This window comes from Lepidochelys olivacea, assembly GCF_965140295.1.
Source record: "Lepidochelys olivacea isolate rLepOli2 genome assembly, chromosome: 16".
In the NCBI taxonomy this organism is placed as follows: Eukaryota; Metazoa; Chordata; order Testudines; family Cheloniidae; genus Lepidochelys; species Lepidochelys olivacea.
Window position 1 is genome coordinate 23,491,575 of NC_140426.1, and position 26,479 is coordinate 23,518,053.

Here is a 26,479-nt window from a genome sequence, read left to right on the forward strand (position 1 = left end):
ACTATGGTGTTAGACACTCATGCCGTGCCATGCCAAAATGTTCAGGAAAGCTGATAGATAGTTACATATCTAAATACCAGGTCTCAGTGCTCTGAGTCAAGAAGCGCCCAATAATTGGGGACACACACTGAACCGCACACTTTCTAAGACTGCCTCTGATCTATTTTTGAGGGGTGTTTTGGTTTTTTTGGGTCCCTTTTGTTCATCTCTTGTAACTTCAGTCAGTTCTGCATAATAATATTGCTAAGACAGGCTGGTAACATCAGGCAGGGAATGACTGGCAGAAGCAGATCCTGTTGTCTTAAAGCCCTTGTTAATAAAGGAGGAGGATAGAGACATGCAGAGAGTCTGGGTTTTCTAAGCAGAATGGTTTCCAGAAGATTGTTACACAGTGTGGACTATGAAGCATCAGCAGCTCTTTAATGATCTTTATTAAACTAGAGTAAGTTCATCTTCTTACAGCTCTGGCAGGCAACACAGCTTACACACAGAGCTGTCTTTAAAGCAACACTGTTTTTTACATTTGTGTTGCTCTTGGAAGCTGTTCTGTGTTCCCAACACCTTAGGTTATTGCACTGAAGGCATTCTGTAATCCTCTAATTTACTCTGGACTCAGCAGAGACCCTGGAACGAGGCTGATCAGTTTTCTTTTGGTTCGTAGTTACTTATGCTTTCAGGCTCTCAGACACTGTCTTGGGGTTGTTGCTTGGCTGCCCAACCTGCAGGGGAAAGTTTTTAAAGGTAGATTTTCATTTAAATCTTACGTTTAAAAAAAGATGATATGACTGCTCATTTCATTGTGTTTTGCAATCTAAATACTGGTCCTAAATTAAGGTGTCTCATGAGCCTTTGAAGATCATCATACTCAGAATGAGGCCAGCTTTTTAAAATGGTGAGTTCACCCCAAGTGTAGCACAAACGAGGACCTGAAAGCCTCTTCTCCATAAGTTCATAGGAACAAAGCCCATGATAGGCCATCCATAGGAAAGTCAGAGCTTTCTTGCCATGTACACAGCGTGGAAGTTACAGACCTGAGTGAATGATACTGGCCAGGTATGTTTTCAAATGCCCTTAGTTTTGTATCCAAGTTTATCTAGAATGACCTACTGGAAGCTTGAACCTGGAATCCAGTTCTGACTGTTGTTTTTCCCCACTGCACGCATGTGCACATTCGTCTATTGTAGGCTTGCTCAGGAGTGCTAAGCTGCATATGCTGCTTTGTTATGGGAGGCTTGCTTGTGAGTGCTGGGCTGCTGGTGCTGGTGTTGGATAATTATTTTTGAATGACTGTGGAAGCATTTATTTTGGAAAAACGTGTCATACGCAGAAGTGTATAGACTTTGTGAGCAGCGAACAGAGTAGAAGATGACAGGTCAAAGTTTAGACTAATTAACACCAAGGATTCTTTTTCAATGTCATTTTATTTTTTTCCAAGTACTTTGTGTTTCTTTTTCTAGAAGCCAGTCTGCTCTAAGTGCTAGTTTCCTATGTACATCATGTTCTTACACATTGGTTTATGACAGTATTCTACATGAGTGCGTTTTTCTTAGCAGCCGAGGTCAAGCCTGAGCTTGTTCTGAAGTATCCAAATGTGGCAGCAGTGGGTGGATTGCTGTAAAAGTCAGTGTCTGAACTGAAATTACAAGATGCTCCCTAAACTTCCAAGTTGCTATGGTAACAAGCAACAGTCATTCTTCATGATTAAGCGGCTTCCGTCCGTGGTAACTGAACTAGCCGTTTTTAATGAAAGATTTTTTTCCTTTTGCATCTTTAACAATCAAAGGTTAGATGGGAGAGAGCTGTGGTCTGGCATTTGTGTATAAAATGAGAATGTCTATGTTTCCATTTAAATAATATTTGTGCTTCCGGAGCCATCACCTGAATGTAGGGCGAATGCCAGGGCACTATTTCAAACAGTGAGGGGTGTTAGATTGTGGATTAATCTCCTCCAGGATATTCGTCACTTCACTGAAGGCTCAAGGCGCTAGTCCTAGTTTCCTGTGTGTAATGCTTGTTTGCAACGGATGGATTTTTCCAAAAACAGGAGGCAACTGGCCATGGATGATCTGTTGCAGCAGTACCTGAAGCCACATACCACCTTCTGTATATCTTCCTATAAACCCTCCACCAAACCCCAAATTGTCATTTGTGTCTATGTAGTCAGAGTTCCATTGCTGTAGAAGTAATGATCCATGTGACAAATAGGATTCTGATTTCAGAAAGGGAAAGAAACTCTAAAAAAACAAACAAACAAAAAAAAACCCTGTGTTTTTGTTGGTGTTACACCTTTTTTTGTGCTAAGGAAGTTGTATGAGAAGAGCAAACATACAGAAACAGGGAAATAAATGGCAGTATAAATGTGCAATGAAGTGTAGAAAATTAAGGGAAGCTAGATACATCCAGGAAAAATTCATGGCATGAAGGGCTAAGGACAAATAAAAATTTTGAAAGTATATTTAAGGAGAAAAATACTAGCAATGGAATGGACCCATTACTAGACTGAGAAAATGCCTTACAGTGAGAGACTTAAATAGTTCAATTTGTTTAGCTTATCTAAAAAGATGGAGAGGTGACTTGATTACAGTGTACTGGGTAAAAAAGGACTCTTCAGCTTAGCAGAGAAAGGCCCAACAAAAACGAATGGCAGGAAGCTGAAGCCAGACAAATTGCATATAAAAATAAGGTGTTACTTTTTTTAACAGTGAGGGTGAATAACCATTGGAACAAACTTAGCAGACAAGTGTTGGGTTCCCCATCTCTTGAGGTCTTCAGATCAAAAGTTGATGCCAATCTTGCAGTTGTTTTAGCCAATTACAAATTATTAGGGCTGTCGATTAATAGCAGTTAACTTACGCGATTAACTCAAAAAAAAATGAATTGCGATTAAAAAAAATGAATCACGATTAATCACCGTTTTAATCGCACTGTTAATAGAATACCAACTGAAATTCAATATTTTGGATGTTTTTCTACATTTTTAAATATGTTGATTTCAATTGCAACACAGAATACGAAGTGTACAGTGCTCACTTTATATTATTTTTTATTACAAATATCTGCATTGTAAAAACGGCCAATGGGAGTGCGGAGCTGGTGCTCGGGTTTGCAGACTATTATTAAAGCTGCATGTACTATGTGAGCTTCAGATCTTAATGTTTGGTCTCTTGTGCAGATGGATATGAAGAGAGAGATGTAGTGTGAGTGACCTCATTTACTTCTCTAATGAAGTGCTGTCAATCGAACATCTGTTTCTTTGCTGTTGAAAATCAAATCTGATGAATCCCACTTATAAAATATGCATTTGTTTTATTTATTTAATTAATTTATTTTACATGTTGCCAGCACAGACCTGCTATAGCAGTAGGAGCACGACAGCTAAAAATGGGCCAGTAATTCAACCGTGCAAAGGTTCCTGTCCCTCTCTTGCTGTTACGTCCAGTACAAAGCAAACAATCTGTCCAAACCTCTCAGTAGTTAACCTCTCTGAGCCAGCTGTTTCAAAGGGGTTGGGGGGAGAGGAGGAGGAACGCTTATGGGAGACTGATGAGAATCATGTTCCTTGTTTGGTTTTTTTTTTTTTTTTTTTTTTTTTTTTTTGCATCTGCAATCTCATTTGGAGATTCCAATGTGGCACCCAAGCTCAGCAGAATTGCCCCAGCACGGAGGATTAGTTGTAAACAGAGACTTTATAACACTTAATGCAAACACCTTACAAACTGCCTTCTCATTAGAGCTCTGAGTGCCTAGGATCCTGGGGTGGGGCAGGGATGACAAGTGGTTTTAACAATAAATAAGAGCTAGAGAAAAGTTGAAATGAGAACCAGCCTGAACTTCCTCCTGAAACACAATCCTGGACCTATTATAAATTTGAAAAATTTTGATAATTCACATCTCCCTGTTTTTAGTTTTCCACCCGTCTCTGTGCTTGCTGGCTGCAGCTGAGACTGGACGTGAGTAGGTCAAAATACTAAAACTAATACTGAAACAATGGTTCATCCTTGAAATCTTGAGATTCAAGCTCAATTACTTAACTCCAATGGTTGTAATGAATCAGTAGACTTCAGTGTCAGCCATACAGCAGCCACGAGAGAGCAGTTTTGTCACACATGAGCTTCGTCCCCCAGCCACTGTCTCACAATGCTCGGCTAGTTTATAGGTAAAGGCTGGATAAGCATTCAAACTATATCACTGTCTGACTAGTGTATATATGCCACCACTGCCATATACACTTCCGAAGTGTATGAGACTGCAGCCCTCAGAGGATACAAGCCATGCTACTACTGCAGCTCACAGGGATTCCTCGTCAGCTCTGATGGAAGAGACTTGTTTTTGGTGCCCTGTTCCCGCTGGTGCATGCAGCAGTAAAGCTGATTACCATAATGTCTGTATGCAGCCACGGATTATAGCTACCATAAAGGCTCCTTCTTTGTCTTCTCTTGTGTTTGTGAACACGCAGCTGTGCTAGTTAAGTGCTTTGAGAACGCAGCACATTCCCAATTTTGAATCTTTACTGAGATGTTAAGAGTGATGGATGACTCTAATTTAAATCTCCCCAGAGCTGACTTCTTGTTCTCCAAACTACGTGTAGCTTGTCTTTATCATCACGTAGGAGAGGGTTGATGTTTCACTTTACTTTACTACCCCTCCCAGTTCAACCAGAATATTAGCAGCCTGCCCTGTTTGGACCCCAATCAGGCTTGAATTTCATAGTGTTTTGATGTATTTTTTAAAGCTGTGCTTCATTCACATTTCAATGTTACCCTGGGGGAAAACGGCCTTTGATGATATGCTGCTAGGAGAAGCTGAATTTGTTCTCTAGGCATTGCATCAGAGCAAGATAAATATACATATTTTACTTTGGCGACTGAGCAATAAAGAGTAAAACACCTCTAATCTCTATAGCTTAAAAACACAAGGCAGAGTAAAAGCAGAGTTCTTCTTAAGCGGTTGTGAATGTGTATTCTGCTCTGGCTCAATCGGAGTGGACAGCATTTCTGTACCCACATCTTGAAGACCAACAGTTACAGAACTGGTAAGTAACAGGTTTTTTCGTATTGATGGCTGTTGAACCAGCCCAATTTGCATATTACTTACTGAAAATTGAACCTTTATTTTTTGGTGTCTCCAACATTCTCTTTCCCTGGTGCAGAATCTGATGCTGAGGTTCGGGCTGGGGACTGTTTCTCTTGTACTCAGATCTGTTTTCCCCATTTTGTACTGCAGGGAAATCAAGTTGTAGGTTTCCTCTCTCCTCCTGCTTGGCTCTGCCTAAGGTCCCACCTCTCTCTCTTGTTTGATTTTTTTCCCCTCTCTCCTCCTCCTCCTGATTGCTCCACAGGGTATTCTTCCCTGATGCATGGGTGTCTGATCCTCTTCTTGTTAAAGTAAGTGGCAAAACTCCCATTGGCTTCAGGTGAGAGCGGAATCTGCCCACAAATGGCTATCAGGAGAGAGGCAGCGCTTCCTCTTGGGCCTTGTGATGGGACAGCGACTCACCGCTGCAGCGCCTCCTGCTGGTTGTCCAGGGAATTAGCTCTTTTCAGCCAGGAGTGCCCTCTCCTGGTCAGTGTCTCGCCTGCTGCTGCTGGCCCCGTGCCCCTCCCAGACCCAGATGCCCTTCTAGATTAGGGTTCTGCCCCCTGGCAATACCCCCTCAGTCTGGAGCTCCCCTCCCAGGGGAGCCCCCTATCCCTCCCTTGCCTCAGTGGCTACTGTCAGTCATCGTCTAGCCCCCGCTCCTTGGGGCAGACTGCAGTCTGTACCACTCATCATCGGGAAGGGGGGTTGGACCAGCTGCCTCTGTCTAGGTCTGGGCTGCTCCTCTGCAGCCTTAGTACCCTTTTGTGGGCCTTTACCTCGGCCTGCAGCCTGGGACTCTGCTAGGCTGGAGCTCCCCAGCTCCCTCTGCTCTTTCCCAGCTCTGCTCTGCCCTCTGCCTCAGCTTCCCAGGCAGCCAGGTCCTCCCTTCTCCATGTAGCTAGAGAGAGTGTCTCCCTCAGCTCCTCGCTAACAGCCCTCTTATAGGGCCAGCTGTGGCCTGATTGGGAGGTGGCCCCACCTGTGACTACTTCCCCCAATCGGCCTAGCTTTCCTCCGGCTATAGCCCTCTCTTAAGGCTGTTTTAAGCCCTTTGAGGCATGGCAGGGTGACCACCCTGCCACAGGCCATCATCCTAGTCAGTATGAGATCATCACGGGTGCAGTACAGCCATGACTATAGGCGGTGTTCCTACCCCTGAGTGGCAGTGGGCAGGGAGAGGGATCCTCAGGGGATGGAAAGGACAGTGCAACAGAATGTCACAAGTCCCCTTTTTAACTTTAGCAAAGCTTAGCTACTTCTTTGAGTGCTTGCACACATCCATGCCACGTTCGGGTTGTTCTCACCCCGCACACACAGTCGCCGAAAATTTCCCTCTCAGTGGTACCCGTTGGGTCAGCTCTAGCGCCCTCTGGGGCCGCATGCTCATGGCTCAGTATAAGGGGACCGGCCAACCCCGCACCCTCACAGTTCCTTCTTACCGACCTGGAACTGCTCCTCTTTGTTTTAACAGGCAATTTTCAGTGATTCTCACAGTTTCTCCATCCCTTTCTTTTCTTTTCCCTTTCACCAGGTTTGGTTAGGCAGCAGGAAGCCATCTACTAGAGCTACCTACCTCGCCAAGTGGAAATGTTTCTCCATTTGGTCATCCTATCAAGGCCTCCCACCTGCTAGGTCACCTCTCCAGACTGTGCTGGAGTATCTGCTTCATCTGAAACAGCAAGGCCTAGCTATTTCGTCTATTAAAGTGCACCTACTGGTCATTTCAGCCTTCCACCTTCCAGTGGATGGTCAGTCAGTTTTTTTGCATGAAATGGCCATTTTGTTCCTCAAGGGCTATACCTACAGATCCAGGAACCCATTCCCTCGTGGGACTTCAACTGCTGGCATCAATGACTTTCTGGTAGCATTTAGTTAGGCCAGGAGGGTCTCAGAAATCAGTGCCCTTACGTTAGGACACCCGTCTCTTCCCCCTCCTTCCCCATGGTGTTCTTTACGGACAAAGTACAACTTTGCCCCCCCCCCCATGTTCCTCGTTTCTCGAAAGGTCGTTTCGCAGTTTCATAGTAATCAAGTTATTTTCCTGCCAGTTTTCTTGTCGAAACCACACAAGAATAGGGAGGAGCAGTGTCTCCACATGCTGGATGTTAGGCATGCCCTAGTTTTCTATATAGAAAGGGTCAAGTTGTTCTGTAAAGCAACACAGCTCTTTGTGGCAGTAGCAGATAGGATGAAAGGTCAGCCCGTTTCGGCTCAGAGAATTTCATCCTGGATCACTTCCTGCATTCGTACTTGCTATGAGCAGGTGGGTGTCATACCACCTGCCATTCTAGGAGAGCACAAGCTTCCTCAGTGGAGTTCTTGGCCAGCTCCCAATCCAGAATATTTGCAGAGCGGCGACCTGGTCATCAGTGCACACTTTTTCTTCCCACTGTGCCATCACCCAGCAAACTAGGAATGATGCAAGGTTTGGTAGGGGAGTTTGCAATCCGCATATTCATGAACTCCAAGCCCACCTCCTAGGGTATTGCTTGGGAAGCACCGAACATGGAATGGATACGTGCAAGCACTCGAAGAAGAAAAGACCGTTATTAACCTTCTGTAACTGTTGTCGTTTGAGATGTGTTGCTCATGTCAATTCCATGACCCACCCTCCTATCCCTTTGTTGGAGTTAGTCCGCAAGAAGGAACTGAGAGTGTAGGGGGTTGGCCGGTCTCCTTTTACTGCATTATGAGTGCGTGGCACCAGAGGGTGTTTAGAGCTGACTTGGTGGGTACCACTGAGGGAAAAAATTCCGGCAACTCTGCATGCGGTGTGCACACACCTTACATGGAATGGATATGTGCAATGTATCTTGCAGAACAACCGTTACAGAAAGGTTAGTGTGTGAGAGCCTGGCTTTTGTGAAGCTTTTCAGTAATGATGTGCCAAATGCAAACTAGAACACAATGTAAATAGGTATAAATAAAATTCTAAGGAACTCCCAAAGCCAATGTGTTTTATATCTCCTTCTTTCTCCTACTACAGAATGCCCTCCTTCTGTTTGCTGATGTCTGCCCCACAGCCACACATCCTCCTGTTCTCTGTTGGAATTTTTTGTTGTGTTCTTGAGCTATCAGTTACTGTGTTCTTGTGTCAGTTAGCAAAGAAGCTTTAGCTCCCTCTTGTGAGACAGCTGAATTACTGCGGTGTCATAGCACTGGTCCCTTTGCCCCATTTTTGGGTGATAGCAGGTATTCGTAGTATTTCCACTTCTGTAGGGTGCTGGGAATCGCAAAACCAATTAGGAAAGAACTCCCTGCCAAAACTGGGCAGCCAGTGCCCAGCAAAGGAGAAGAAATAAGGCAAGCAGGTCCCATCTGTAGGCTGCCTATAATAAGAATCTACATTTGTTGGTGAAAACAGCTCTCCTGCTTGGTGATATTAGAATAGCGGGATAGCTAGTTGTCAAGATTACTGAGCAGTAACATTGCCTATACCTCAGGAGCTATGTGACTAGGGTTGAGAGGCAACTCCATGTTCGAGACAAATCCCAGTATCACACCAGCATACGGAGTTTTGTATACTACACAGATCTTTCCTTGTCTTCAACTGGTATCTTGTTACCTCCAATACCAAGGTAAGGTACACCAGCTGAGTACTCAGAAAGATCTATGAACATGCCCAGGGCACTAGGTGTGTGGGCCAGTGTTACTTCAGTTCCTTGTAACAAAAATAGGCTCCCTTTTCCCAGGGATCCTTCACGTTCAGTGACGAGCTGATGGAAAATAATTTTGCCAAAGAATTTCTGTGAATTTTGTCTTTCCCTTTTCCAGCCAGGTCTAATCAGGGCCTTGTCTTTACACTCCTAACTCAGCTACCGTTCTCCCAGCTGCAGAAAACTGGGCGGGACTCGGGCACCCTTCAATTACACTTTAATAGCCAGCTGGGGACTCCCCCTGCCTAGCTGAATGTGCTGTCTCGTGTAACTCTCTCAGCCACTGCAAGAGGGGACTGAGCTCTGGGTCAGGAATTGAACCTGGAGGTCCTACTAGACCATACAGAGCACGAACTGCTAGTCAACACAGGCAGCTCTTAACTTGTTAATTCTAACTCATTTGTGTCACAGAGCATCATGGACAGTGGGTGAGTGTCTGTATAAATGGGGGTGTCAGACAATGGCCCGACTTTGTTCTTGTCCTATCGGAATGGTTATGTGAAAAGTGTAGTTTTTTAAAAGGCATAGTGCTGCAAAATGCATCATTAATTGTTCTGAAAATTATAGTGAAAGGATGAGAATGTGAAAGATGAAACCTCTATGTGAGTCATTAAATGGACTGGGAGTGAGGTGCCGACTCCAGCAGAGAAGAGAGACAAGATTATAGGATATGAGCTGCTTGTGCTTTACAAAAGCCCATTTTACATCTTAAGATTCCCAGAGGCGAAAAGAAATAATTTTATTCTAATATAAAAAGTGGCAGTGAACTTTCCAGGAAAGGCTTTAATTATCCCTGGGAATATCCATTCTGGATGTTTGTTAGCAGCAACTTCAGCTAAATCTAATTTTCAAGGGGAGTCCTTAACTGATCTAAACCACAATGATTTTCAACAATTTTATATAAAAATCGATATTACTGCCCAATAAAGGGTTCAACTTGTAGCTAATTTTGTGTGGAATGAGGGTTACAATGTTGCTTTAGGGGATCTAGTGGAATACACCAATGGACTGTTAGGGCAATGAGTGGTGTGTGCCCATAGATCTCTAGGGGCTCAGGCAAGGAAGCTCACCTTGCATCCATACAATATTTCTAGTCCTGGAATATGCAGTTTAGAAATTGATTGAAACGGGCAGATCTTGATAACAGCACTTTTGAAATCCTTCATGAGCTCTTAGTTGATCCTTATCCATTAGAGTTCAAACATTTTGAGAGTCTCTGCCTCCCATATGAAATTATTCCCGAATCTTGAAGGAGAGAGTTGACCCAACACATACATACTCATTTCCGTCTTCATTTTACTCCCAGGGCATTCTGTCCATTTTAAAACTTCTCATGCATTTTTCCTCTACTGCCCTAACAACCCTTCTTAGCTATGTCTTTAACATCCATCACCCCCCAGGTCACACTTTAAGCTTATCTGGAGTCCTGGGGACCCTTAAAGCTCTCTGGGAGTCTCTCTGGGTTGTCTCCCAACCCCTCTTCAACTTGTAGATTCTTATTCAGGATCACACTGATGCTAGAGACATCTTCTCTCAAGGGGTCCCTTTCAACCAACAAATGGTTATCTGAGCCACTCTGAGTATATTCATTCTTTCTACGTTTGCTGCCTCCTCTCTCCTGTTGTGGTTGGGTTAAAGAGCCATTAAATGGTGCAGAAATTAGTTGAAGAACATGTGAGTTCATTAAGGTGAAGAGATTAATTCAGCTGCGTGTAATTAAACAGCACGAACAAGAGACAGGTAATTCCAGTTCCCCCTGGTTTCACAGAAACTCCACCCCTTTAAATCTCCAAAGCAGGTCATGGAGTATCAAAACATTCTGCCAAGGGGACAAAATAATGACGCATTGGGTGACCATAACAAACTTTTTCATTGGCTGATCATATCCGGAGGGCAAGAAAGAGGGTGTTTAACTCTTTTTCATGGGCATTGTATAGACTGTATTTCCCATGTCCATTTCCAGTCCTAATGGACTTCAGTAGTTCTTCAGTATTTCCAGGTGACCTGCTGGAGTTTTTTTATCCTCTAAAGTCTCCATTCCTTAAAGCACTTCAGCATTAGAGTCCTGGCAAAGACATCTCTCCGCTCCCTACCTCCTGCTGTGCCTCTCCAGCCAGCATTCCAGTCATATTTCACTTTCTTCCTGTAGAAGATGATGAAGTCATCAGCTCTGCATCTCATCTTATTCCTGACTTGTTCGGAGTGTCATGGCATAGGGATTGCTAACAAGCACCGTTTCCTTTTGGTGAGTTAAGGGAGATGATTCTTATTGCTAACTTTATGGGCGTGCATTCAGATTTTGTGCCTCCTTTTCTTGTTTGAAGTCAGAACAGTTTCATATCAGAAAGTCCAAGTGAGAACTTGCTGGAAGTCTCTGCTGGTCGGTTAGTAATTCCAGCTTTTCCTTTGTTCTTACGATCTGTCTCTTCCATCGGCTGGCTCCTGGAACCTTGTTCAGCATGAATTATATGGGGCTTTCAGGGAAGTGAACTGAGAATGTTACACTTGCTCAAGTAGAAGTAGTCAGTACATTTCATTCCTAACAGTGAGAGGGTAATTCTGATGACCTCTTCTTGGACTAGCTGTGACCTACAGGAACAGGTGATGCTACTGTAAAATAAGACTTGTTAAGTGGAAAGTGAACAGTATTAATATTGGTGCCATGTGTTACACGCGCTGTTTTGAGTAATTTGAATGACCGTTAAGAAAGCAGCCTTCTTGAGTGGGCTGAGCAGGAGCCTGGGACCCCAGAGCTGCTGACATGGTCAGTTTTGCTGCTGACTTCCTGTAAGCCTTGGGTAAATAGTTTAACTACTCTATGGTTTTTTCTCCATCTGAAAATTGGGGATATAAAAACTGTGATGAGGATTAGTTAATTTCCTAATTCAAACACCAGGGATTAACAAATCAAATTAACAGTTAACAAATCAAATCCATTTGTTACAGTCTAGAAATAATCTTCAGACGTAGCCATGTTCCTGACGATCCTAAATTAATTAATGTTTATGAAGTACTAAGTATTTTTAATTATTATTATTTAGAATATTTATTAGCATCATCCTAATACTGTGGGTAGTAAGCTTGGCGTGACAGTAAATGTTCCTACCTCCACTGCTTAGAAAAGTTTCACACACATGGGGAGGCAGATCATTTTATTTATATATATTTAAGAACCTGGGATAAATGTTTTCCAGTCTATTTTTAATGAATTTCAAGGAAGTTAGTTTTATTTTAGATTATCTTCCCCGGCAGTGTTGCAAAGCCAAGCACATCACAGCCTTGGGCTAATGGAGAATGTAGGAGAACCAGAAAGTTGTTGTCCATTTGTATCTGCCTTAACTAGCCCACAAAAGCTTATGCCCAAATACATGCTTCCCCAACATAATGCCACATTGTTTCTCTCTGTTATTAAAAGGCTTTTTGCTACACTCAGACTATATGTGCTTGCAAGAGGGGAAGTATTGCCTCTTGGAGGTGCCCAGCGGGGGTGGTATATATTTGTCCCAGGTCACTGGGTGGGGGCTTGAGCCGGTTTTGCATTGTTATTGGAATGGAACCCCTAGTTATTGAACCCGGCCCTTGTTGCTGCCAATTCTGACAAGCAGAAGGGTTACACGTCTTTCTAAACACTGTGTCACAGGTGGACTGCTCCATTATGAGGTAGCTAGATAATAAATGTATCCTGAAGTACTGTTTTATCTATGTTACCCTGGGAATTGGAAGAGTTGCCAGTTTATTCCCAAAGTCAAGCTTTTCTCATGCTTGAAAAAAACCACTGAGTTGGCCAACATAATATTTTTTTACTATTTAAATTTGTCTTGTCTAGATGTGCAGAGATTTACATACTTAATACCTTTTTGTATTGAGGAATTATTGTATTAAAGAATAATTTTAGGAGGTTCTGGAACTGACCAGAAAGGGGAATACTTTTCTTTTGATCTCCTTCAGAGTAATTTTTAAAAACTCCCTAAGTGTTTTCAGTGTAGTACTTTTTGCACTGGCCACTTGAGTAAGTTAATATTTTATATTGCAAAAATACCTTCAGGAGTTTGTTGCTCTGCTTTAGTGTCAACCGTCCCACCCCCATTCTGCAGTCCTTCCTCACACTCGTGTTACTCTCGGTTGCACAATTGAGTTCTTTGTGGATGTGGATGGATTTGATGCTTGTGGAGAATGGACTCGAGAGAACCCAGGCATATTTGTGTAAACTTCCCTCCCCCTGACTGGATTCCTGCCAATGCACCTTAGTCTATACCTGCAATAATCCTAAATTGCTGCTTTTTTATGCTGGGTCTCTGAGTAGAGCCTTCCAATTGTGCTGAATGGGCCAGATTGGGAGTGGGGTGGGATAGCTCAGTGGTTTGAGCATTGGCCTGTTAAACCCAGGATTGTTAGTTCAGTCCTTGAGGGGGCCATTTAGGGATATGGGGCAAAAATTGGGGATTGGTTCTGCTTTGAGCAGGGGGTTGGACTAGATGATCTCCTGAGGTCCCTTCCAACCCTGATATTCTATGATTTGTTAGTCTGTAAGGTGCCACAAGGACGCCTTGTTGTTTTTGCTGATACAGGCTAACACGGCTGCTACTCTGAAACCTGCCTTCACTATGACAGTCATTATCACTGCTCCATAATTACAGCGGCACATAGCCCCAATCAAAGATCAGGCTCTGACCCAGAGATTTGACAGTATAGGTTTATGACAGGATGTCCCAGGTGGACGGGGAGGGAGGTGAGGGAGAAGGAGCTCAAGGTGACAGCAAAAGGAGCATGTTTTTGCATAAGATGCAGTAGAAGTGAAACTGATGATGAGTAAAGTGGTCTCGCTCTCTCTGTTTCTGCTGAGAAACAAGCAGAAAAAAGAAGCAAGGCCATCAGTGGCAAAAAGGAAATTAAATGAATAATCTGAGGTGGGGTAGCAACAAAATTCATTTTTGCCTCCTGTTATTTGTATCCCTCTTCTGATCCATCAAAGCGTTTGTAAGGGAACAGCAATACTGCGTGTTTAAGTCTGGCCCAACTTCCCAAGAGCAAGGGCAGAAAATCCGCCTGCTACTCATTCACATGCTTCCCAGCCACTTTAGCCTGGCTCGTACAAGGAAGGTTGGTGAAAACATGAGGGAACATGGAAGCCATCGCTTTCTTTGCTATCCGTGTTTGTTTTGCCCACTGGCATCTCTGCTCTGTGATAATGTGGCTTTATCAATTACACCTAAGGAGTCGTCGTTCAGATCCAGTTTGCCTGCACGTATAATCCTCCTTTGTAGACTGTTACTTCAGTGATTTCTCAGGTCATGCGTGTCATAAAGGAGAGATTTGGCGGCTTTAAGTTAATAACCTGCTGAAGACTTTTGGACAGCAAATAGTGTCCAGAGATACTGTGTGTCTAAGCCCCCAAATCACCTCGGATCTAGAGCCAATAAATGGTCAAATGAAGGTATAATCCAAGTATTTCTATGAGCTGAAGGCTGATATCCAATTTACATAGAAACTCAGCAGCTAGTGAGGAGCGGGTGGCATTTGATAATACTAAGTACTTCTGTAAATGCCACTCTGGTTAGCTGCCTGTAATAACACACTCCTCTTCCACAGAATCTTTCATTTTAGGACCTAAAACAATTTACAGACTTTAATGAAACCCCATAACACTGCTCTGAGATGGGCAAGTGTTAAACCTATTTTACAGACTGAGAACCTAAGCAACAAAGTACTTAAAGGTCCAGGGTCACCCCGTGAGTCTGTGACAGAGCTGAGAATAGGATCTAGGAATCCTCCTTTGTCTTGTGTGCTAAGACTTCACTCCTATAGAAAGGAATAACAGAACTGCTTCATCCCCCCCACCCCCAAGTCAAATCACTAGAACCCAGGCCATCCCTAAGGGCTGTTCCGTTTCCAGATGGGCAGACAAAATAGAAGGAACTTTCAGTAGAAGTAAGAAGGAGAGAGGTAAAGTCAAAGATTGACTCTGTCTTCCTACAGCCTGCCTGTCTTTGCTGTAGGCAGGGAGGCAAATGTAACCATGCACTTCATATGGACAGGTGCTGGTGACAGTGGCTCATTTATGGGCAGAGGTAATAGCCCTGCCAAACACCCGTGGTATGGGTGAGTAAGAAACATGCAAGGCTTTCCTGATCAGTAGTTCTTGGGCTAGCACTGAGGATGGGAGAGGGGCAAATCCAAGCCTTAATTTGTTGTTCCTCTCCACCACATACAATTGGTTTTGCTATAATCTTCTGACAGAAAGAAGGATCCTAATCTGTCTGGGGGCGATTATCTCCTTCCAACAAAACCCCTCCCTCCCATTGCTGTATTTAGCCTCTTCACAGAGATCCAGGGGGTGCATTTGCTGTGATACAAACAGAGCTCTGAATGCGTCAAAACTGGAAACTTGGCTGCAAACCCCTTTTGAAATTGGAGCTGGAGAATGTGATCCTAACCCATCTGTATGTTTTGATTCTGGGCTCAGATCAGAAGATGGAAGTGGTCTGTGTTCTGGTTTTGGATTGTATGCAACTGAAATCTTGGGGTAAGATCTTGTGAGAACAGCTCATGAGACTTCAGTGCAAACAAATCTGGCTCCAAACCCTAGTCCTGAATGGACTTCGAGCCTGACTCCCGAGTTCTTGTTTCAACCTACCCCAGATCCAAACACAGTCTTCTTGGCCCACCTCTAATCTGCTTCCTTTACTCCTCAGAATTCTGCCCTGTGCGATTAGAAGATGAAGCAGATTCAGAGGCTATAAAGAAAAAGGCAGACAATTGTGCAACTTGATCTGAAAAGCCACCATGGTGCAAGTCAAAAGTGTTGTGACATTTACATAGAGCAACTGGTGCTATCCCTTTGAGCTATAGGCTCTGGCAGTGTTTGGCTCTGCATTGGAGGGGGAGGAGAGGGCAAGGGATTTCTTGCCGCTTTTTTAATTTAGTCGTCCTACTCTTGTTCTCCAGCCATGTACATGAGAAGAATTGTTAATCTGCCTGTTCATAGTTCTGATAATTAAAAATGCAAAGCAGCCTGTTTGTTTCCATGTCATCTTGAACCCACTTTGGAAACCACTATAATCAAGTGGCTTCTTTATGACAATCCAAAAAAGGAGTCTGATCAAAGGAATCATGTGAGAGCTTTCGTGCAAAAGGGGATAACACCAAAAGACTTAAAAAGAAAAGGAGTACTTGTGGCACCTTAGAGACTAACCAGTTTATTTGAGCATGAGCTTTCGTGAGCTACAGCTCACTTCATCGGATGCATGCCGTGGAAACTGTAGCAGACTTTATATATACACAGAGAATATGAAAAAATACCTCCTCCCACCCCACTGTCCAGCTGGTAATAGCTTATCTAAAGTGATCACCAGGTGGGCCATTTCCAGCACAAATCCAGCACAAAACCAAAAGACTTGATTGCTTCCTTGAGAAGCAAGAGGCAACATTCTTCAAAGAAGGCAGCTAGCTAATTGGAAGTCTTGGCTACAGATTCTGAGAGCAGTGAATTAGCTGCTCCTGGGATTTGGCTGAAGGCACAGGTTGCATGGCCAAAGCTCAGGAGCTCCATATGGGCACCCCCACCAATGAAGATGTCACTGAGCAGGCATTTTATCCAGTTCAGGAGGAGACTCTCACAATCCTGCAGTAGTTTAATATGTGGCTCAGCGAGTGCCCTCTGGAGTTACGGCCCCAGCTGATGGCAGCCTATGGCAAAAGCAAGGAGAGAATCCTTGCCAAGGCTGAGCCTTTGCCAAGACCTGATTGCAGCAAATTGCAGATCACAGGTGTGGTAAAAGCTGAGAATTGGCAAACAAAGCACCTCTAAGTTACACTAGTTACACGAGGCACGCTTTTTTCAGACATTCAAAAGTATAGGTTGTCCCAGCTTTAAATTTCTTTGCATGCTAATTTGCAAAGCCCTCCCCATAACACAGTATACCCCAGTAATTTGCCTTTGCAGCAAGTTTAAGCTACCTGTTGTTCCCAACCATGGTCTCAGCAACGTCATCATATTGGTGAGCGGACCTGTTGCTTGTGAAATATGGTATTTGAACAATATTCACAAATGTTTAAGCATTATGATTAGTTTCTTTAGTTTATCTTATGTTGGACGGGGGAGGGGGAAGAGCTGGTTTTCTGTAGATTCTGGAATCTACTTGTTTTTGCATGGATCCTGTGCTTAGGAAATGCCACAAAAACTCATTGAGATCCTCTCCTCTTTCAAAAGTGGTGAAGCACTGGGGGTTTCTCCAGGCCAGTGACATTGATTAGCAGAGTCACACGAAGGACGTTAAGTGGTTCTTTAACGATAAACAATAGGGAGCAATTGGGATAATATACGTTGCAAGCCCCCAAAGGATGTGAATAAATCAGAGCCCTGGAGATCCTAGGTCCTAATAAAATAAGAAGTCTGAGCTTCTAGTTTAGCATCCACTCCCTTGTGCTATTCAGTACCCAATGGACCTTCATTTGAGAGGCACTAGACACTGTCATCGCTGCAATTGGAGGCGTGACTGTCGCCTCGCCCAGGGGCAGCCTGGGAGCTCCCTGGTGTCTCCTGGCAGTTGGAGCCCTGTGTAGGTTTGAAGAGGAGGCTCTGTCCTGCTAGCAGTGGGACACTTGTCTGAGTAGATGTGCAGAAGGGCGGGGAGGCCACTTTGTTCATGATCTGGGACCGTGGAGTTGGGACGTTCGGGTTCTGTGCTCCGGCTGCTTTACTGCAGGCTGCCTGTGTGATTTCAGGCAGGTCCCCTTTATTCTAGTTTCCTGATCTATAAGGTGGAGCTGATGTGTTTTTTCTCATAGATATCTTGCAAGGCTCCACTAGTCAGGCTGTGAGAGCACTGCGAGATCTGCAGGTTAAAGAGAAGGACAGACTATTATTATTGCTCAAAACTAAGAGCCCGGGTGAAAAGGTGTGGAACCAGTGTAAGGAATTGGCCCCATCGTGTGGCACTCTGATAATACGACCACTTCCCTGAATCCCACTGTGCTTTTGGATTATGGATTGTGCATTTAACTGAAAAAACACATTTTGAAACTAACTCTGTGCCCTAATCTGTAGCCTTCCTTCTGAGATTCCCCAAGCGCTTTATAGATACTCATGAATTTAGCCTCCTCACTCCCTGCTCTCCCGCCCCACTTACTGATTTTCAGTTCTGTTCTTTAGCCCTAAGAGCAGGCTTGCTTTCTGCCTTAGGAGTGTCAAAGCAGCATGTGCATGGATCGCTGATTTGTGTACAGTTTGTATTTAGCTGCTCTGCATTTCCTTTTTACGCATCTGCAGAATGGGAATAATGATGGCTCCCTCGCGGGTCTGTTCTGGAGTTTAACGAACGTAGAGAAGGCACTTTGAGATCCTGAAATGGGAAGGTTCTATAGGAAATGCCAGTCATTGTAAGCAGAAAAGCCCTGCTGTTTAACCATGCACCTTGGTGACTGTGAGAAATGCGAGTGGTTAGAGTGGGCTTGTTAAGTCAGCTCATTTGCAAGTGTATCTCAAAGAAGAAAGCTGCACCTGCAGTGGCCTGCCCCCGTCCTGCTGCTGCTCTGGCGTTGGGTGTGTGGTTTTAATTGTCCTTTGTTTTCTGTGCCCTTTGCAGAGTCCCCCCCAGAGAGGGCCGGGCAGCGGCGCAGCATGCCCAGCGGGGTCATGGAGAAAAATCCCAGCATGGAGCCCACCACCACGACGCCATTCCGTGTCACGGTAAATGTCTCTCGCCACCTTCATTACCTCTCTGGGGTTTGACCATGTCAGGGTTCCCTCCCCACTCTGACCTCTAGGGTATAGATGTCAGGACCCGCATGAAAAGCCCCCTAAGCTTATTTTTACCAGTTTAGGTTAAAAACTTTCCCAAGGCACAAATTGTGTCTTGTCCTTGAACAGTATGCTGCCACCACCAAGTGATTTAGACAAAAAACAGGGAAAGGACCACTTGGAATGCCGATTTCCCCCAAAATATCCCCCCAAGCTCTTAAGCCTCCCCAGGAAAGGGGGTGTGAGAATAAACAAGATGAGCACAGACCAGCCTTGGATTTTTAAGATCCAAAAAACCCAATCAGATTCTTAAAAAACAGAACTTTATTAGAAGAACAAAAAAAGAGAAGAGAACTCCTCTGTAAGATCAGAATAGAAGATAATTTTACAGGCAGTCAGATTCAAAACATAGAGAATTCCTCTAGGCAAAACCTTAAGTTACAAAAGGACCAAAACCAAGAATACTCATTTCCTCCAGCACAGCGAATTTCACAAGCCAAAACAAAGAAAACCTAATGCATTTTCTAGCTAGATTACTTACTAACTTTACGGGAGTTGGAGGGCTTGCATCCTTGATTTGTTCCCAGCAAAGATATCACACAGACACACACACACACACACAAGCCTTTTTCCATCCCCTCCAGATTTGAAAGTATTTTGTCCCCTCATTGGTCGTTTTGGGTCAGGTGCCAGTCAGGTTACCTGAGCTTCTTAACCCTTTACAGGTAAAAGGACTTTATAGCACTGTATACAGAAAGGTGGTTACCCTTCCCTTTATATTTATGACAGACCAAGAGGAGAGTTTATCTGTCGCTGTTTGTGCTTAGAGATGAGGGCCATGTTTGCTTCGATTGCTTATTTTTACATAAAGGTGCAGATGCTAGTAGCTATTATTAGAATACACAGCTGTAAAGACCTTCTCAGTAACCTTCTAAGATTTAATTTAAATCAGGGACTGTCTTTCTTTAGATTTTTATGTTGTTTCCCAGTGACGTCTGTGGAAGCACAGACTCTTGGTGTTGCCTTGAAGATAAGGTCTGAGATCTTCATTTTGTCTTACGTTAGAATTTGCACAGAGGTGTTTGTTACTGCTCCCCTCCTTGTCCTGACTGAGTCAGCTCTTCTCCATAGCATCCCATACATAGGTGTTCTGAACAGATTGCATTATGTTCCGCCTACAGGCTGAGCTTTCTGAAAGAATAATATGAAAGCCCAATAATTATATGGGTCAGGAACAAGCTCTGTTGACAAATGGGAGGTACAACCATGGAAGCAAAATAAACCATTTTAAAACTAGGCTGTAATGATCCAGCCAAGAGAAGCCATTTTTTTAAAAGTATCCTCATCCTGGCCCCATCTGTAGTTAATGAAACAGAGTGTGTATGTTGGGGAATGCAGGATTCATAATCAATTGAGGGCACCAAGGTCTTTGGAGTAACCTTCAATAGCAATAATTTACGAGGAAAATCTCTTCACAGCTCTCTCTGCAGAAAGTGTAAGCTTAAAGTGTAACTAGCTAGAAACTGATACACCAGATCTGTGCACTGGCCAAGGCACTTAAAGGGGCACATTTTCAAGAGTGGGGTGTGTGTTGTGCCCAGAGAATAAAGCTGCACATCGTATTTGTATGTATGAGACAGGCATGTACTCTAGGAGCTGGCTTTCACAGTATGTTTCTGCATTTTCTCTGTGTGGTCACACATACTATACAGGACCAGACACTACGAGCACTCAGATTGTATGCAGGGGCGGGACATGGTAAGCCCAGATATGCAGGGCCAGAATTTCAAAGGAAGTACAATGGGTACAATCTCAAAAATGCGAGCACACCCAGTTCACTTTCAGAAATCCCCACTGATTCATAGCAATTATCTTTGAGAACTCCTGGAGGACAAGTGAGGTCCCATGGACTGGAGAACGATAAACATAGTACCTCTCTTTAAAAAGGGGAAGAAAGAGGACCCAGAGAATTACAGACCAATCAACCTAACTTCAATATCTGGGAAGATACTGGAACAAACTATGAAACAATCAGTTTGTAAGCACCTAGAGCAGGGGTCAGCAACCTATGGCACGCGAGCCAATTTTTAATGGCATGCTGCTGTTTGCCAGACCCGGGCAGACAGCAGCGTGCCACTAAAAATCCGGCCTGGCCCGGCCCGCTCTTTTCCGCCCACCGCTCTCTCCTTGCAGGGCAGGCAAGCTTCCCTCTCCCCCGGCCTCTTCTCTCCCCCCCCCCCCCCCCGGCCGCTGGATTCCTGTCCCTCCTTCTTTCCCTCCCTGCGGCCGATCAGCTGACAGTCCTTGCTAGGAGGGGGAGAGGTAAAAGCGGAGCTGCAGCTGCTCTCTGTTCCGGGGACCTTGGGGAAGGGGGTGGAATCAGGGCATATCCCCTCCAGCCCCCTGCTGTGAGCTGCTCAGGGCGGGGTCTGGGAGCACCCCCATGACCCCAGCCCTCTGCCCTGACTACTGCACCCCCCACACGTACCCAGCCCCCCTACACCCCATGTCCTGACTCTTGTACCCCCCACATCCCCACTCCCACCCCTTGCACCAAATGGGAGCTCCTGCACCCCTCGCACCAAATGGGAGCTGCCCAGGTAAGCGCTCCACACCCAAACCTCCTGCCCAACTCTGAGCCCCCTCCCTCATTCTAGCTCCTGGCCAGACCCTGCACCCCAACCCCCAGCCTGCTCCTTCACCCCCAGCCCTGTTCTCAGCACACTCCCACCCTCATCTCAGTGCAGAGAGGAAGAGAATGGCTAGAACCAGGGAGAAGGTAGGTACCTACTCTATGTGGACAGGGCCGGGACTCCAGACCGGCAGCAGGCTGAGCGGGGCCAGCAGCCGGGACCTTGGCCGGCAGGAGCTGGGGAACAGAACCCCAGACCGACAGTGGGCTGAGCCACTCAGCCCACTGCCGGTCTGGGGTCCTGGCCGCCGGCCCCCTCAGCCCACTGCCGGCCAAGGTGAACGGAACCCCAGGCCAGCAACCGGCTGAGCGGGCTGGCGGCATAAGATCAGCATTTTAATTTAATTTTAAATGAAGCTTCTTAAACATTTTGAAAACCTTGTTTACATACAACAGTAGTTTAGTTATATAATATACAGACTTATAGAGAGAGACCTTCTAAAAAATGTTAAAATGTATGACTGGCACGCGAAACCTTAAATTTAAGTGAATAAATGAAGACTCGGCCCACCACTGTTGAAAGGTTGCCGACCCCGACCTAGAGGATAATAGGGTTATAAAGAATAGCCAGCATGGATTTGTCAAGAACAAATCATGCCAACCCACCCTAATTTAGTTTGACAGGTTCCTGGCCTAGTGAATGGGGGGAAGCCATAGATGTGAAATACCTTGATTTTTAGTAAAGCTTTTGACACAGTCCCACATGACATTCTCATAAGTAAACTAGGGAAATGTGGTCTAGGTGAAACTACTATAAGATGGGTGCACAATTGGGTGAAAGATATTACTCAGAATAGTTACCAATGATTTACTGTCAAACTGGGAGGGCACAACTGGTGGATCCCACAGGTGTCAATCCTGGGTCCAGTACTATTCAATACAATGGAGTGGAGAGTATGCTTCTAAAAAATTTAGACGATGCTAAGCTAGGAGGAGTTACAAGCACTTTGGAGGACAAAATTAGAACTTGACAAATTTACCACAAGGACAAAATTACCTTGACGAATTAGAGAATTGGTCTGAACTTAAGATGAAATTCAATAAAGACAAGTACAAAGTACTTCACTTAGGAAGGCAAAAATCAAATGCACAATTACAAAATGGGGTCTAACTGGCCATGTGGTCATACTGCTGGAAAGGATCTGGGGGTTGTAGTGGATCACAAATTGAATGAGTCAACAATGTGACACGATTGTGAAAATGGTCAATATTTTGCTGGGTGTATTAACAGGTGTGTCGTCACGTAAGATGCGGGAGATAATTGTCCCGCTCTACGTGGCACAGGTTGGGCCTCTGCTGGAGCACTGTGTCCAGTTCTGGCACCACATGTTAAGAAAGATGTGGATAAACTGAAGAGCCCAGAGGAGAGGAACAAATTTTATCAAAGGTTTAGAAAACCTGGGCTCTGAGGAAAGGTTTAAAAAAATTGGGAAGTTCAGTCTTGAGAAAAGAAGACTGAGGGGAACCTGGTGATGCTCTCCATGCATGTTAAAGGCTGTTGTAAAGAGGACGTCCTCAATTATTCTCCATGTGCAGTGAAGGGAGGACAAGAAGTAATTGGCTTAATCTGCAACAGTGGAGATTTAGGTTCGATATTGGCAAAAGCTTTCTAACTCTAAGGCTAGTTCAGCTCTGGAATAGGCTTCCAAAGGAGGTTATGGAATCTCCATCATTGGAGGCTTTGAAGAACAGGTTAGAAAAAACCCCTGTCAGGGTGATCTAGGTTTACTTGGTCCTGCCTCAGTGCAGGTGACTGGACTTCTCGAGGTCCCTTCCAGTCCTACATTTCTATGATTCTGTGCTGCACTGGAAGCTGTTTGTCTATGGAGCCCATTTTGCACGTGTAAATCATAGTTGTGTGAGCGCATGTGGACCTTTTTGGGTCTGCATACTCTAGAGTTGTCATTTATGTTAGTACATAAATATGCATGGCCATGTTCATCTGTACTGTGCTATTTATAAACTAGTTACTCACGGGAGTAAGGAGTGGTGATAAGAGCAGCAATTAGGAGACAGGAGAACTGGGTTCACTTTCCTAGCATTGCCACTGACTTGCTCTGTAACTTTTTGGGCCAGTCACTTAACCTCATTGTGTTAGGTTCTCTGACTGTAAAATGAGAACAATGGGGCAGACAGTTGTTAAGCTCTTTAAGATCCTCCTGTCAGATGAAAGGCATTCGGTAAGGGGACAATCCTATTCATGCATGTGTGCAATGTTGTGCATATCCGCAAACTGCATAAGACACAGTGACGTATATTATTTAGTTGTGTATTCACACACGGCAGTATAAAATATCCAAAGCAATGCATGTTAATGCCAGTGGCACCATTAAGTCATTTATATTTCATCTGTCTGTAACCAAATTCAGCTGCTGCAAATTCCTCAAGTTTATCAAACTCATTAAAAAAATTCCATTTACAAAGTATCTTCCTTCTAAATGGCCAAGAAAGCCTGAAAACAACAAAAAAATGAGAGAACGTTCCAGACTTCAAATACCAAATTTAAACTAATTGATTCTAATCTCTTTAGAGTCATACTGCCTTAGTAACTGATCTGTACATAGCCCTGAATCCAGAGTGTAAAACTGCCTCCTCTCTGGAGGAGATCCCGCAAAGACAGGTCCTAAATCTAAACCAGTCAATCCTTTCTACGTCATGGATACATTGGAACAAGTAAACAGAGCTAGAGGAATCTCAGGATATGTCTTCACTGTACCCGGGAGGTATGATTACAACACCTGTAGACATACTTTGATCTAACTAGATCAAAGCTAGCTTGAAGAATAATAGCAGTGAAGCTGTAGAAGCACGGGCGTTGGCCACACAAGTCTGTACCTGGGTCCTGGGAGGGTGGGGCTAGTAGATCAAAGCTAACTTGGGTATGTCTACACTTACTACACTTCCTGGTTTGTAGCGTAAACATAACCTTAGACACCAGCTAATTTATGTTAATGTTAAAATCTGAAGCAAAATCAGTAACCACCAGGCTGCTGCATCTAAACGCTCTTTTTCTTCGGGGGGGGGGGAGTTCTCAATTTGCTGATCTGATCTCTTATTAGGAGTAGAGCCTAATTTTGTCTGTTCTGATGCTGGACTTCTAAATAAATGTTTAGACTTTGGGTGTTGTGCAAAATGCTTTTGCCACAAATCCCTACAGCACTGCAGAGGCCTCATAGGAAAGTCTTGGGGAAACTCAAAGATTTTGCCGATTCCATAGATTGTGTTTCTCTTTTGCTCTTTTATTACTTGTATTATTGGAAGCAAACAGAACCTCTTGTTGCTGCTCCTACTGCCTCTACCCCAGCTGAAGCCCTAATCTTTGATTTGTAGCACCCATTGGGCACAGTAAAGATCACTTATTGTCACACCCAGGAGGATGAGCTCAGGTGAAGGGGGAATGAGCCCATTGGGAGCAGAACTCCTGTGCAGAAATTCTGCTTCCATCTGCATGTCCTTACGCTCAGGCTCATCATCCTCCCCTTCAAGGCTCTGCACGACTCCGCCCCTGTCTACATCTCTTCTTTCATCTTTTCCTACATCCCACTTCTCTCCTTACGCTCCTCGGCATCCTCTCTGCTAATTGCTCCCTTTGTCTTCATCTCCTTAGGCCATTTATTTTATCCCTTCCTTCTTTCAAATTCTTCTTTAAAACCTAGTACTTGCAAAGCCACCTACGTTGTTTCCCTTGCCCACTGTATCCCTGCACTATACTGCTGGCCTGGTTATCGCTGGGCGGGAGCTCTTGGAAACCTGGACCTTGTCTTTTTGTGTATTCTGTAAAGTACTGTGTTCTACATAATTAATTAACGGCAAATAATGAGGAGTGTGAAATACTAAACAACAGGGTGTGGGATGTTTGTTAGCATTTGCTAGGAGGCATGAGCAATTGTTAGCATCTGTGAAAATTATATTGTTAAAGGCACCAGGATGGTGTGTTCCATACTCTATCAGTGTCTGTGTACAGAGAGATTGCCATGTGTGAAAACACTCTCTCTCTCTAGATCTGGTTCTCTCTGCAGTAACTTTTGGCATAAGTGATGTCCATCTTGCTTCTGTGCCACGAGGAGAACTAATTTCTTCTCAAAGACCTGCAAATCCATTCCTCTAATCATCCACCTTCTTGCTGGATGCAGGCTGCACTGGCAAAAAGTAAGGCTTATTAATCAACTTGCTGAACCATCTCTGTAAACTTGGGACATGTCCTGCAGAAGAAGGAAATAGTGTTCCCAAGAAATGGGAAGACCAGCCAGATAACCAGGTTTCTTCTTCTTTTTTTATTCTAGAGTTTTTAAAATGGCATTGATGAGTTTTATGCGCTTGTACCTGCTCTGCATTAAGGAAGCTGAGGGAGAGAATCTGAATCCATTAGGATATTTGTAGCCAAACCCAGCAACCTCCTCTGTCAGCATTGGTCTGATTTCAGCAGCTTTTTTTGGAATGGACATTATTAGGGTGGACATATTTATCAAGGGATGCTTCTACATGATTGATGATCATGTGGGTGCCAAAAGCATCAGTGGTGTGATGATGTGACCAAGGATGGACATAGACTCATAGACTGAACATCATAGACTGAACATCCAGCTTGACCATCTTAAGGCCCTGGCTAGAGATCAATCTTGGTGGTGTTTGATCTGCAAAGATGCTAAGTCCCTCTGGGTTTTGCCTTGATGAATATGATGATGTAGGAGAAATCTTTTCACTTATTCATGGTTGGTAGAAGTAAAGCTCTATTTCTCCTCTTTCTTGTTCAAATGGAGTACATCTACTGTATGTTTCCAGAGGAGTGACTGCAGTCTTTAGCCGATGCGATTGCCTGTATGAGATGTGGTGGCTTGCTACCAAAACCAACCTGTGCTCCAAAGTCCATATGAAATTTTAAAAAGCGTAGTCGGTAAATACCCCCTTGCTAGCGAGAAGTTTGGCATTTGTCTTCTGCATTACACAGTACACTATCATCTAACTTCTGTTTCTTCTCAGCCCTTGGAATGTGACTTCCATTAATATGAATGGCTTCATTACCTGCATAGTTTTTCTGACTTCCCAGATTTTAGAAGATATGAGAGAGGAGAAATATATTCTTCCTCATCTTCCTTCATTAACCAGAAGAGGAGCATTAGCAGTCAGTCCACTCCTGCCACTGGGAATAGTAATTAGTGCTTTAGTTTAGTGGTAATGGGATTATTACTTTTGAGTCTGCTGCTGTAGGTTTTGATGTTGTAAGCTTTTCATATTTTACAGCCGATTGTTCTTCCCTGACATCTCCATCATTGTGCTCTGGAGTCTCCAAGGGCCCAATGGGCTCAGGAGCCA

The 26,479-nt window shown here is 44.3% G+C and overlaps 1 protein-coding gene across 3 annotated transcripts in view; it reads left to right on the forward strand.

Moving 5' to 3' along the window:
• DAB2IP (DAB2 interacting protein) overlaps nucleotides 1–26,479 on the forward strand; it is a 263,147-nt gene that overhangs the window by 12,708 nt on the left and 223,960 nt on the right. For all 3 annotated transcript variants that reach the window (XM_084650155.1, XM_084650156.1, XM_084650157.1), the window contains exon 2: nucleotides 18,320–18,423. In XM_084650155.1, coding sequence (XP_084506281.1) covers nucleotides 18,320–18,423 — 104 coding nt within the window. The remainder of the gene's footprint in view (nucleotides 1–18,319; nucleotides 18,424–26,479) is intronic.